Genomic DNA, 14795 nt, shown 5'->3' with positions numbered 1-14795 from the left:
CTCCCACAGTCTGCACCAAGCTGACACTTCTTTTTCCTTCGCTGTGAAAATGCCAATTTCATCACATGTAGAAATAAAACTGTATTACACCAGAGTAAAAACAGGAAAGAGTCAGGCCATTTGTGTGTGTTTCACTGTTTTCCCTGGATAAATAGTCTATTTCCCCTGTTTTGCCTCAGCCTTTCACATAGCTGCAGGGGAGAGAAAAATATTTTTAAAAGAAATAGGAAAATGTGGCTGTAAAATCACAAACATCAACACTGGAACTTGGGAGCAGATGTAACATTGTGGATTATGATTTTTAAAATTATTTAAATGTAGATTTCATGCTGAGGAGCTGCCTTTGATTAATGCTTTTAAAACACTTTAAGGACCCGGGGTAGAAAACACTATATGTGTTCTGTGAATCATTAATTATTTATTCAACCCTCCTGATCACAATTCTTTAAGAAAGGAAGCTTTACAAGAAGACTGAAATGTGTTTTATTGATGATAGGGTTCATTATTAAAAATAAATAAATAAATAAAAGTAAGAATTTATCAAAGAAGAAGAAAAAGAATTTAATTAAAAGAAGCCTGATTTAAGTTGACAGATATTTGGGGGCCATAGCAGAGAAGAGAATAATTATTAGTTAAGTGCTCCAGGAGACGGCATACACAACCATTTTTAAGTGCTTGAAGGCAAAAGAGTAACTTCCCCGTTGTGAAGGCTAATAATGGGACTTAATCCACAATTTATGTCCCTGTTAGCAGAGGGGACCGTTTTTGTTCTCACCGGCTGACAACAGAGGAAAGATGATTGTAAAGCCACTACGATGAACATCTAAGAGTTACGTTTAGAGGCCAGTAAGATGATATGGTTCTCTGGTGCCAAATCTGCTCTGGGTGAGCAGCTGGAAATGGGAGGTCGTTCCGACGCTTTTACACAAATGCAACAGGATCACGGGGAGAAAACACCCATCAGAGCATTAAAAGAAACCAGGCCTGCTCCTAAATCTTGTGTGATGACCCTGAGACCATGGGCAAGTCACTGTGATATTCTCTGCTACCTTATCCAGCTTGTCTGTGAAACACTGATAGTAATTATCCAGCTTCGTAAAACTCGTTGAGATGTGCATGTGTTTCAGCTATGTGTTGCTGTCCTAGCCAGTAACTGCCACGTCATGCTGCCCAGCTTTCCAAGCTGAATATCTGACTAAGCATCAGTAATTGGGTTTTCCTTGTGCTTGTCTAAGAGCATTTGGCCTGCTCTGCATTCACAGTTGCACACTCAGAGCAGATTCAGAGTTGAGGACCTATCACCTTACCAGCGGCTAAATACAGCACATGGGTGCGCATTGAAGTAGCTTTATGATCATCTTTCCTCTCTGTTTTCATCCAGTCAGAATAGAAATGGTCCATTCTGGCACACAGGATGTAAATGTACAACTGTGCAGTTAGAAAATCCATCAATTAAATACAAAAAAATATATTATGCATCAATACTCACTTATCTCCAAAATATTTTGGCAAAATTTGGCTATGGTCATAATTGAAACAATTAATTTTGGGGTTAAGTGGATTCTGGATACAAGAAATAGTGTTGAAAATTAACAATACAATACATTACACATAACTTTATTGTAAATTACAGGCGTGAGGGAATGGTCTGCAATTTTTAATCAAGATATTTTTAAAGAAAAAAAAAGTGTCTTCTGTATATTTACTGTTTCCTGCAAATTCTCATTGTGAAAAGATGCTGTGTTCTAGCTGAAAATATGGGGATATTCAACCCAACAAAGCAACCTTAAGCAGAGAACAGGGAAATACATGTTTTTGCAGTTTATTATTTTTTTCTATTTCTGTGGAGAGAAAATATTTGTTTCACAAAATATGTCCTGAAGATTGTCATTGTAGTAAGGTCTGAAAGCAGACAGTATGTGCCATGCAGTGGCTGTCCTGCAGGCACAGAAAATAAACTGACAGTTGCTGTATGACATTCCTTCCTTCCTTCCTTCCTTCCTTCCTTCCTTCCTTCCTTCCTTCCTTCCTTCCTTCCTTCCTTCCTTCCTCTTTCTTTCTTTCTCTCTTTCTCTCCCTCTATTCCTCTTTCTCTCTCTTTCTTTCTCTTTCTCTCTCTTTTTCTTTCCTTCTTTCTTTCTTCCTTCCTTCCTTCCTTCCTCTCCCAAGAAATGAAGTATTGGTTCAATATCCAAAGTGTTAATACTGACATTTCAGTGGGAGTCAGGGATACATTGCACTAAACTAGATAAGCATCCTCAAGAGTATGCTTCCTAAAACCGAAGGCAGATTAGATGGCTGGGAAATCATGCCATGTTTCTACCCTAAAATTGTCTAGGAAGAACATAAGGCACTTATCCTTTTTCCCTTGTCTGCTTTGGGATTTTCAACTATAAGCTTGTGGCAGGAGAGGTCCTATCTTCTGCATGTCTAAGAAGCCTTTCCAGCATCAACACTTGGGTGCTGTCCTTGCACATTCACTGCTGGTCTAGCTTTTCTGCAATAAGGACATACTTCTGATTTCAGAGTGGCAAGGATTTATGGGACTTTGAATACCACTGAAAGATTAGTCTACAGACCCCATTTTTTTTCCCCTGATTCAACTGCTCTCATTACTTCAAACACTGTTTTCGGAATCTTCAGGAGTAGTTTTAATTTACATTCATGTGGTGTATAAGCATGACTAGCCACCACCATTATTTAATTCTTTTTGTTTGTTTGTTTGTTTGTTTGTTTTAAATGGAAAGGGTAAAACCAAATGTCTCTGGCTTTTGATCTTATTTACATTTTATTTCTTCCTTTTTTTTTTTTTTTTTTCTGAGAGTGGAAAGGGAGAGTTGTGGCAGTCAAGTAAAATAAGCAAAAAATACATTCAAGGCCCGTCAAACCAATTGTTATGACAAACTTTGGTTCTCTTTTCAGGTCTGTCACTTTGCTGTTGTATTAGTTTAATGCAAAATATCAATCTGGCATGAACCAATTCTGCCAAGTCAAATTAGTTTAAAAAATTATGATGGGTTATGTTTTTATGTTAGCAGGTTAGCCAGACTGAAAATCATCCTCCATCTTGTAGTTGTTACAAGTGACAAAAGGCAACATGAATCCTATCTTCTAGAATGCTCTAGTTGATTTGACAGAAGTGTGTTCATGTGCCTAAGCCTGATCCAAATCAAATAGATAATTCTTCAAGATGCCATAGTTTACAAACCTGACTTATCTTAGGCAAATCCATGTAAAAGCTCTTTTCCTTCCCACCCTTAAAGACAGATGCCAGCTTTATAATGTTTGCTGTAGCTACTTTGAGATTCCTAGAATATAAAGATGTTTTTAACAGTAAAAATATTTATGGTGATGGTCTACATAGAATCAAGTTTCAATTTCCTGTACTCCAAAAATACTTCCATAAAATATGCAGTGCACTTCATGGTTGTCCAAAATAGCAACACTCAAAATAGAGCTAGGATGCCAGTATGCTATCTAGAAGAAAAAATAAACTGATCCTAGAGTGTGGAAAACTCTTTGGTTTTGCTTGTCTCTATGTTTGGTCACTGTTTTCACATTAGGATCGAAAGCTGAAGGAGATGAAAGCTCTTTGAAACTGGATGCTTCCCAGAAAGGACAAAGCTAAATTAAAAGGCTTTTAGCTTTTAATTGAGCTTCACATCTTTGATAGTATGCCATTTCAGCATCTGTTGCTGGAAAATGTTCATTTCAGCCTCTGTAATCCCTCAGACAGTGAATCAAAACTCACTGATCCTTCAGTCTGCCAGAGGACAGGAGGGGTAAGGTATAACAATGACCAAATATAGACAGATTTCAGTCTCTGACTAATTAATGTCAATGTTGGCTCTTCCTAAAACCAGACTTGCCTGGCTGGGAAGGAAGACGCGAACATTTTTGTAAATCAGTTGCTAGCTGTTTTTAAAATGCATGCAAATAAAGGTTACAACTATTTGCATAAGAGGTTGAGCTGAATCTACTATGGTTGTTGCTCTTCAGTTCTGAGACTGAAATTCAGAAAGCTGGAAAGCTCTAGAAAGCACTGATGAGGTGAGCAAAGAAAAGTGTAAAAGTTGTGCAATCTGTTCCTGGAAAATCACACTCACAGCTGATTTAAAAGACTGTCATGGTAAAACAAACTCAGTAAATACTAAATCTAAGCCCCAGTTGAAGGTCTGAGGCCCAGAAGAAAGAATAGACTATTGTTATTATTGTGTAAGTCGATTCAGGATCATATAAACCAAAGCTTCAGAGTAAGGGGTCTGTATTTCTTTTGATGGTTAGAGAGCTCAATAGTTGCTTTCATTCTGGCACCCCATAAGCTAACATTAGTTATGTTGATAGTCTTTGCTATAAACTATACAAATAGAGGAGATTGCATATAAAAATACATTATAGCAGCTTTACAACTTGGGCCACAATCTGATTGTCAAAAGGAACAAGACTCCCTCATGCAGTGACAAGCAGTACATAATGAACTCCAATCTCAGGCTCTCTTTAGACTATAATGGGCTTTTTCTTTCCTCAGCTGAGCATTAGGAAAGCACCAATTCACTTCTATACATACAGGATCAGCCCGAAAGACAGCAGGTTTGGGAGACTTGATTGATGGTTCAACAAACCCGTAATGTGTTCTGATAGACGGAGGACCTGTTTTCCTCTAGGTGCACATGTTCTTTCCTGATGTGTCTCCACAGGACTTTCTTCTGAAGGAAAGAAAGTACACTGCAGGAAAGGCACTAAAGGGGCAGAGCTTTGAATATATAAAAAGCTATTACTGCAGTCGTTAATTGTTGACCAATAGTCCATACCAGTCAATCAGATGAATGCTAGCTGCCTATTCATTTTGATAGCCAAATAATAGTTCCAGAGGAAACAACACAAGCACATGAATATAACCTTTGTTCATGGATGTACGTGCATGCACTAGAACACCATAACGTAAAAATCCATGTTTCCTCCTCAGCTGAATTACTTTAGTCTGAAAAGTAAATGAGTGGCAAAAATGTACAGAAAACAAACAGGTTAAGACAGGCTGGTGTGACGATTTATCTCAAAAATGAAACCAATGAACATCACACTTGGTAAGTGGTGAGTTCTCACATTAAGATGTTACTGTTCAGGTATATCCAGTAGACAGCTATAAGCTGTCCTGAGAGACACCGAATTTTAGTAAAACAGGCATGGCAGATACCAACTTCTAGAAGGGATCTGGATGCTAAGAGGATAAAGTGGCCCAAGACAATGTTTCCGTGTAAAGACAGCACCAAATAGAAAAATTCCTTGAGACCAACACAACAGAACAAGGTGAGACTAGCATTTGATGGCTATTATAAATGTTATATAGCAATGACCCACACAGAGCTTCGTAAATATGTTGTTAAAATGCTTTGGTATTCAGAGGTAGTCATTAGCTAAAGTCTGAAATGCTGTTGGAAAAGGATTTTGAGGTAAATTAGAAAAGTGATATTCCTACCAGGAAGCTTTCCGCATTGATAGCAGGATTCCCAGTCTGTTAAATTGTCTTTGAAACATGTGGGATTTTTTTCCTACTTTGGAGAGGACAAAGAAGATCTAGAGGATTATTCAAGCAGGTGAGGAGACCAGGACCAGGAGGGAGAGAGACCCATTGCTGGCCCTGCTGTATCCTGTGCAGACTTCACCATGTGTCCTTGATGTGAGATGAGGGGATCTGCGGAGCACATCCAGTTCTCCAGCACAGTAACTTTCACTAGGTATTAACTCTCTCCAGGCTATGTCATACATCTCAGTTTCCCCAGCATAACTGCTTCACTTTATGGCAGTCCCAGCTGCTATTCCAAGAAAAATACCTTTTGCTAATACTCATTCTGTTCTTGCACCTGGCTTAAGCTGTTCTGGCAAAAAGTAAGCTGGTGTGAGCTGTATCACCGCTAAGTGGTTTTTGGTCAGACTGGTTTGACAATATTTCTAATCTTTCTTAAGAGTAGACCAAATATAGCTCTGCCAGAAGTCTGGGAAGGAGTCTCCAAGGAAAATGTGACTCATTCAGAAATTGAGGTGGGCCCCAGATGAAAATGTGATTCAAAGTTGGTTGAGTGTAAAAAGACAAAAAAAGATAAGGCTTTATGAATGTTTTGTAATGCAGCTTCTATTAATTTCTTGTTTCCCATGTCATGCCCAGTTTATTGCTTTGCCGTCTTCATAAAAGACTAAACACTCTCTGAAAAAGAAAAATTCTCACCATGAACCTGTTTGCTTTATTTTCCATATCCCAAGGCACTATTTTCTAGGACTTTTAATGCCAGCATAAATCTCAGCAGTTACATCAACTTTCTATGGAGTAAAACTGGTGTGAGCTGAAAATCAACCACCCGGTCTAGCTTGGAAAATTTTTCATTGGGCTAAGGCTTAGAAGAGTGGAAGAAATATAAGTTACAATGCATTATTTCATTCAAATTCAAACACTTAGTTTCATGCTTTGATTTGAAGGCTATTTTGCTAAGAGTGTTAGGTCTGGCAAGGCGTGGGGAGTATTTCTAAATCAAACTCAAACTTTGTGATGAATCCAACTCTCTGTTGCACTCTGTGTTATGTTTTGTTTTGTTTTTTCCCTTTTTTATTCTTTCTTTCTCTCTCTCTCTCTTTTGGTAACATTCAGCTTCTTAAAATAGGAAACCCAAGAGAAACAGACAGTATTATCTTGATATCTAGGTGTTAGAGCCAGAGTTTTCTACCCTTGAAGTCGGGGGTTCAAGCTTTCTTTCTCTCTCCAGATGAAGAAAAGCAGAATGCAGTGTCAGTTTTGGTGAAGGGGTCTTCCTTGGACAGTTCTGAAAAGCTCTAATGGAATGAGAAATATTACTCTGCTCACTTGGCCCCAAGTGCCCTATCCCTGCAACACCAAGGTCATTTCAGGAAAATACTGTAATGATGAAAAAGTGAACACTGAGTACTAAGCACAATCATTCTGTCTGAAAACAGACGAAGTTGCTGTAAAACTTAAAAGGTTTTATCTTTAAAAAAAGTTCAGTTATTAATTGATTACATTTTACTATGCATTCCTCTCCACACCTATTTATTGCTTGAAAATGATGAAAATTTGTCCTCAAGTCTGGAAAAGAGTCATGTTAGGGAGAGTAAATGTTTGAGAAAACAATAAGCAACTGAAAGAAACCTCTAACTAAATCCTCTAACTAAGTTATTTATATACATTTTTAAATCTGGAAAGACAAGATGTTAGCAGTTAGCATTGACACCTGTCATAATTTTTAAAAAGTTGATATTGACTATCAAGCTTATGGAGGAGAATTCCCTTTTCAAATAAACAATAACACTGAATGAAAAATCCTGTTTAAAAAATCACACCTCATTGCATCTTTCTTTACAGCTGTTTTAACAAATGATTCCAGCACTTTTCTGAAGAAATCAAATGTTGGATTTTATTTTATTTTTTAACTTTTCTAGATGAAACTGAGGCACACATTGACTATGAAGATAATTTTCCTGATGACAGATCAATACCAATTGTTGAGAATGAACATGCCAATGGCAAAGAGGAAATTGAGCAGGAACAAGAACAGCCTTCCTTCAGTAAGAATCCAGAGGAAAGAAGAACTGTAAGTACCAGAGGGGTTACTCATGACACAGATACTTCTGAAAAAGGAAGCAGGGTACCAACTGAATCCCCTGTTTCACTCCTAAGCCAAAAAAATTTGTTTTGGTTTCCATCAGAGGCTTTCAGTGAGCCTGAATCAGAGAAAGAGACAGATGATTCTACTAAAGTACAGTTTTCTGAGGGTGATAACCATATTGGAGTGAAGACAGTCTATGATGAACCTGGTACCAAAATGTTTTATGACAGTGAGGACTTCCCCATTGGACCCATTCTCACAACTAATGATACAAAGGCAGAGATAGATAGAGTTGCCATTACTGATGAGTCTTGGTTAGATGGCTATCCTGTAACACAACAAGTGGTAGAGGATGATGAAGAGGAGGGGGATAAAGTTGATGGATCGATGGGAACAGAAGAAGACATTGTCCTCACAACTGACCAACCAAATCATGTTGAAGTTAGAAAATTGGACAATGGTAGCCCAGTTCCAGAGAAAGGTTTAACACAAATTGTGGCAGCAACAACGAGGATAGATGATGAAGGGGCCAAAGAGACACCGGTACCACCTACATCAGTGGGCGGTCTGGAGGACTTAAATGTGAGCAGAGGTTATGATGATGCCGCATGGGACCACCCAACTACATCTCTGGAAACTGTGACTCAGGAGCCCAGTACAACGATGCTGTTGGACATAAGCAGCCTAAAAACATCCATGTCAGAAACCTCTATGATAGTCAGCCCGTTTGATCACACTACCTATGAAGAAGCAAAAGGAACAACAGCCTACCCAATGCAAGTAGCAACCACGGCACCAGCTCCAAATATCATTACTGACACATCACCCCAGGAATTAGCTGAGCAAGAAAATCTCACACAGGGCCTTGGAGAAAACCCTGTCCCCACTTCTGAACCTTGTGAGGGAGAGGATTGCCCCAAGTCAAGTAAAGGTCCTATCATAGTGGTAATTGTGATTCTTCTGTGCTTATTACTGGTTGCAGCTGTACTGGCTGTATGTTTTTTCAAAAAACAGCAGCAGAAAAATTCTGTCTATAAACTAAATGGAAGGTGTCAACCCAGGCATCACTGCTACCACCACTACCACCACCAACACATTGAAATGCAGAAAGTCTAACCAGGGGTCTTTGGGGAGAGATGCTTGATATCAGAAGAAAAACATATTGATACTAGAAGGATCACATGACTCTTGGATACTAAAATTCAGCAGTGCAGAAAGCAGAAAAAAAAAGCTAAAAGAACATAGAAGACAGAAAAGATTTCATCTGATTGAAATCGCAGTTTAGCATATCTGACCTTTCAGAGCTAAATAATCTGTATGTTTTTATCACAAGAGTCTTTGGGAGACAGCAGGGCACAGTTTGCTTGCTAGTGCATCTACAATTAGTTCCTCTTTTACATTTTGCTCCTATTAATTGATTAATTTTTGTGTTACCTGGTTATAATCTAATGGCAGGGCTGGTCATGCCTTCTTGGACTATTCTCAGTGGAACGGGGAAAGAAGGAGGAAAGGAGGGGAGAAGGATGTTTTTGGAGCAACCACACATTTGCTGTTTGTTCCTTTTTGAGAACCTGACCAAGTTTGTCAGGATAAACCACTGTAACGAATTATTGCTTGACATGTCTTTAAAAGAAGAACTATTTGCTACCATACTTTAATGGATAGTATTGCAATGATTACTAAGGTACTTTTCTTCAGTGTAATGAATTTAACAAGCCAAAAGTGTTGGATCGTTATGATATTTTTATGAAAGGTGTTCTTTTTGCCTTAGTGAAGAAGTGCCATTCTTATACTAACTTTTTATAGAAATGATGATGCCTCCCTGGAATTCAGAGAATACTGCAAAGGCCATACTTCCTTTAATGTCAGCAGGAGAGGAGTCAGAGCACTTTTGATTTCAGGTGTTATGATGAATAGCCTCATATTACAGAGCAGACAGTGATGAAGTACTTTGCAGGGGAACCTAACCTGAAGCCATTCGCTTTTCTGAATGATAGCTACTGACCAAGATTTTGAGTTTTAATTCACAGCCAGTAGTACCTCTGGCAACTGAAGCTACATGTAACATTTCTGCCATATGAGTTCTGTGGAATGACTGATTTTCACCATTCTGCTCTTTCGTCAGCTGAAGAGGTGTCTGGGGTGGGCAAAGATCGGTGATGGGAGATGGGCAACTGTTTTGAATGCTGCTTTTTGTAGTCTTAAAGGTAAAGTGAACTTAGGAAAGAGAGAAATTGCATCCACTTGACAAAATGCAAAAAGTTGACTTTTATACTGGGTGTTTGCATAAAAACATAGAGGCTTTTCCAACAGCATGTTCCATGTCAAACAGTTTTGAAAATAACTATGGATAGAGAGGAAGATGGAGGAAGATGTTTTCTGGAATCCCTTCAAACAGTTCTGGTGTGATTAGTATGAAATATTCTTCCTTAACTTTCTGAATGAAAAGGAGAAAGACTGACAGCTCTGAATAATCTGCAGGTCAGAAATGAATTCATCTGCCACTATGTTGTACAACCTTAGCCAAAATGCTCGAGCACTTAACACATCAAAATACTAATAAAAGGTGACTCGGTGGAGTCCACCCAATTTCATGATCTGCCTTGAGTCACAGTAGCAATCACCTCTAACTCCATGGAAGTTAGTTAACTTTATGAAATGGAGTGCAGAATTTGGCCCGTCATGCATCAATGCATGCATCCATCAATCAATCCCAATGCTGGTAAGGAAAACAAAGATTTTTTAAATGACAGATATACAATATCTTGGAGAATTTGTCCTCAGTGTGTTAAGAGTTGAATCTAATTGCCTGGCAAAAGCCACAATAATCAAAGAACAACAGAAACTGTACAGATTTGTAAATACTGTGTTCTCTGACATATGCATGACTTTATGCTTTTAATGCATTCTAAAATATGAAATAACCTAGATTTTCTGTTGTAAACTATTTTTTTTATGCAGCAGTTTTTAAAAAAGCAATGGATTTAGCACTAAGGAACTTTATGGACACTGTTAACTCAACTAAAATATACTGTGTTTAATCTTATGGAAATATGCTGAAAATGAACACAGGAACATCCATTAAAATATTGTTTAACTGAAAGGTACAAATGTGTGTTACAGTTCTGTGAAGTATTATCCAGAATGAAAAGTCTTTACTGTTTGTCTCAGGAACTGAACTGTAAAAATGAGACTCAGAATATAATTACAAACACAAACTGTACAGGGATCTTATTTGAGAGACAGAAATACTTGTTATTCATGAACCAGAAGAAAATGTACATTAACACAATGCTTTGGAGGTATTTAAATAAAAATCAAGTTAAAGAAAAGCGAAAGGAAGCAGTTGTGTGTGTTCTTGTGCAAATCATCCAGTCTACCTACATATTTATGGAAAAAAAGACAAGTCTGGCACTTGGATAATTCTTGTAGAAGACACTTTGATATTAAAAAATTAGCTGAAAAGTGTTCAGCTTAGGTTCCTATTGCATTTCTGCTCAGAAGAGCATCCACCCCCATGCAGCAGCATCTGCATGTACTCACGGTTTTTATTTTACTAGAATGATTCATGGAGTTTGGGGAAAAAAAAAAAGAGAAGAAAAAAAAAAAAAGAGGGATAAACAGTCCATGAATGATATATTGGACTTAGACCTCCTCTCATGTGTGAAACTTGGCTGGTCAAAGACAGTAGGGATGGAGAACAACCAATACAGCACAGTAAGTACAAAATCTGAAGATGATAAGGCCAAAATACAGGGATGAATTGCTCAGTACAGGCAGTAAGAGCTAGAAGTGACGGATGTGGGTTGAAGTTAGGAAAGGAAGAAGTAAAGGTGGAAATATCAGGCATGATTTTGTGATGATATCTATTCATTAAGAGATGTTGTCCTGTGATGAAAATCATGTATTATACTCTTTTAGGAAAGCCACATAGAGCAGGATGGCCAGAGTTAACTCACCAGCACCAAGACTATGATATTCTACCTCTCCTCTCTTTTCCTTTGTCCACAATTACCTATTAGCTGGGCCAGGAGATCATCTCCTGCTGCATCTTGCACCATCCTGTATGAATTTGCTACCAGGCAGGATGAGAAGTGATGCTGTGACGAGTCATGTTAAAGCTACTGAGAGTCTTCATGGTAGCCAGCCTTTCTCTTGGTGGTTGTTTGGGGTTCCAGACCTTGGAAAAAAAAGGTGTTTGCTCCCCCTTATACAGAAACATTAGAATCACAGATCTTATGTGTTTGGTAAGTTCTCAGCCTGAAATCCCCTTCTTTATTTCCATGGTTATCCTTGTATTTCCTAGATAGGGGATAATATACAGTTTATTGCACTGTACTGGTTTATTGCATACTGTACCTTAAATTTTATTGTGTTGAGGATCTGTTGTTGCAAGCATTGAAGCCAGCATAGATTGATTTTTTTTTTCTTCAGTGAAAATAATTATTTTTTTAATATATCCAGTAATTTGTAGCGCTAACATAATACTACCTGTGAAAGATCATAATAGGTAGCCATGAATGACAATTTTAAAAATTAGTTATAGCAAGAAATTATTCAATAGTTGTAAGACTTGTTAAACTACAGGGTTACCACCAGTTCAGGAAGAAATATATAAATTATATATATATAATATATATATAATATATATAATATATATATATAATATATATATTAAAAATAAATTAAATAAATATATCAATTTAAGATAAGTTATAGTGAGAATGAGACAAAGGTAGAAAGCCCCAATTTTTCTTCTGTAAAGTTAGTCACATGAAGTTACAGCTCTGACCCCCATATTTCCATTTGAAAGTAAGAAATTTCAATGACTTTGCAAAAGAACTAATCAGTAAAAAGACATATTCATTACTTTTTGCTGCTTAAAAGGCCTGCCTAAAAGCTACATCAAAGGGAAAAAAGTTAAAAATACTAAAAGAAAACTTAGAAAGTTTTTTTCTACCAAAAAAAAAAAAAGGGTTAGCATTTATAAACTTAACAAATTCAGAACTCTCTACAGAATTCAGTTTCCATATATCATCAGTACTCTAAGGAGAGAGAAGAGGGGAGGGAGAAGAGATGGGTGTCTAAACCACTGAATATTTCCTTGCCAAAAATAAATAAATAGGTATCTATTTATTTTAATATATTTTTTCTAGGCACTGAAGAGGACTTAAGATACAAAACGTTGGTTTGCTGGGGTGTGCAACCCAACTTACTTTGGCTATTTCTTACTTAACTTCTTTTTTGTATATAGCTTAAACTCTCCACACTAGGTCATTCAAGTCTTGAGTCACCAGAAAAAAGAAGTCGCTGTTGAAAGTATGGCAGACAACCAAAAGCTCAGACAGCTGCAATGAAGGATTAGTTGTGGGTTTTTCTCACTGCCTTGCTACAAACTGCATCACAGCTCTATGTTCAAACATTATTAAATGGGAATGTTTTCTCTGGCTCCAACTACTTCTCCCCACAGTTTAAGTATTGAATTTTTTTAACTGAAGTATCTTTGGTTTACAGCTCACATTAGAACTTAAAAACATATTTCCATAGTAGCTGGCATATGCAGGCAACTGTTTATTCTCAGTACCAGCCATAATAAACACTTGTACTTTTATAATCCAACAAATCTTTGACTAAGCACAACTCCGTTTTCAGAGCTGTAAAATTTGCATGCTATTTAAACCATTTTTTCATGAAGACTCTTTAGAAAATGAAATATTTACAAAGTCTTCCTTCACTATCGGTAAGGACCAGTAATTAACTGTGAAAAACGTGGCAAAATAGGATGGGTATTAATTGCAACAATGTACTGAGAAAAGGTCTTGTAAAGCCAGACATGCTATATGATTTTCAGAGGAATAGATTGTCTTTTAGAAACAAGCTTTTAATTTGATCTAGAACTTATTCTGGCAAATGTGAAAAAACGGCACGTCCTTGGTCAGATGGGATGGGCTTTCCACTTGAATTGAGAACAGCATCCGAGTAACTTTTAAATTTATATTTTAGCATTCCAAAGCAGTAAAGCTCTGGAAAATGGAGCAATTTGAATTCTCTTTTGGCTCATGTATTGTCAACAGAATTAATGAAGTTCTGATTGCAGAATCATTACTGTGAATGAAAAAGCCCAGCACAATGTTTAAATTCCTATTGAATTCACCAAAACTGATCATTCTAAAAGTATTTACTATCTGATGTTGACTGTATAGGATATGGGAATCACCGAGACACAGCAAGTATGGAGTCTGAGATACTGTTTTCTCAAAACTGAATCAAACCATACTTTGAGTAGAATTACTACTCCCTTCTTTCTTTTTTAATGAATATTGATATTTATGAGGATGAATTATTAAGAACCCACTAACACATGAATAATTACTATCAGTAAAAGCAGGTATTAATGTGAAAAAGATTACATACTAGCACAGTCTGTCAGATACATTGATTTCCAACCTGCAATTCTTTTCTTTTGCCTTGACTTTGGTACTTACAAACAAAAATTGTCCTGACAGCCAGCAGTCTTATCCTTCACATAACCAGGTATCCATATCCACTTGAGTGCACTACGGCATTTGTGACTCAGTTTAATCTTAAGTTTTCAAGAAATACCACATCACGCAGGACCCCCATCCAGCAGAAGATCGCGTAAAGGATTACATACAGGCCCTTGTGTTAGCCATCTGCCAGAAGTCGAACTTCATCCACCTTTAATCTACGGCTGTTGACTGAATTACATGCTCAGTATATGGCAGGATTATTAGGGACTTGATTGTGGGCAGCAACGGAGCATCAGATGCCAACAGCAGCTACAGAAATAGCCAACTTTGTTATTAGAATTGTGAGCAATTATTAAGAGGAGTAATTGTTCGACTCCCCAACAAGCAATACTACCAAGGAGGTTGATAGGAGCTTCATCTCCAGGGCCAGCAGACACGCGGTACCAATGCTGTGTCCAGTCACACAAACACAATGGCTTCAAAAGAATGATGCTTCCCTGAGCACCAGCGTCATGCTGTAGACCTTGTCAAAAAAAATAAATGGAGCTAAATGTAAATATCCTATCCAGATATGCAGAAGCTGGTAATATCTGAGGTAGGCAACTCACGATCGTGAGAATTTGGGGTGCAGAATGGAGGCAAGAACCATGTTTCCGCAGCCTCCCAAGAAGAGCTGACAGGATCAGAGAAG

General features: G+C 37.6%; 1 protein-coding gene across 1 annotated transcript in view; it reads left to right on the top strand.

Annotated features, from left to right (window-relative positions):
- The window catches only part of SUSD5 (sushi domain containing 5), a 48838-nt gene extending 36611 nt beyond the window's left edge, over positions 1-12227 (top strand). Inside the window, exon 5 of the mRNA XM_040546885.1 lies at positions 7447-12227. Within this exon, the coding sequence (XP_040402819.1) occupies positions 7447-8729 (1283 nt within the window). The 3' untranslated portion in view covers positions 8730-12227. The remainder of the gene's footprint in view (positions 1-7446) is intronic.
- The last annotated feature ends 2568 nt before the right edge of the window (positions 12228-14795 follow it).

This window comes from Cygnus olor, chromosome 2 (assembly GCF_009769625.2).
Source record: "Cygnus olor isolate bCygOlo1 chromosome 2, bCygOlo1.pri.v2, whole genome shotgun sequence".
In the NCBI taxonomy this organism is placed as follows: domain Eukaryota; kingdom Metazoa; phylum Chordata; class Aves; order Anseriformes; family Anatidae; genus Cygnus; species Cygnus olor.
This window is presented reverse-complemented; position numbering and strand designations above follow the sequence as displayed.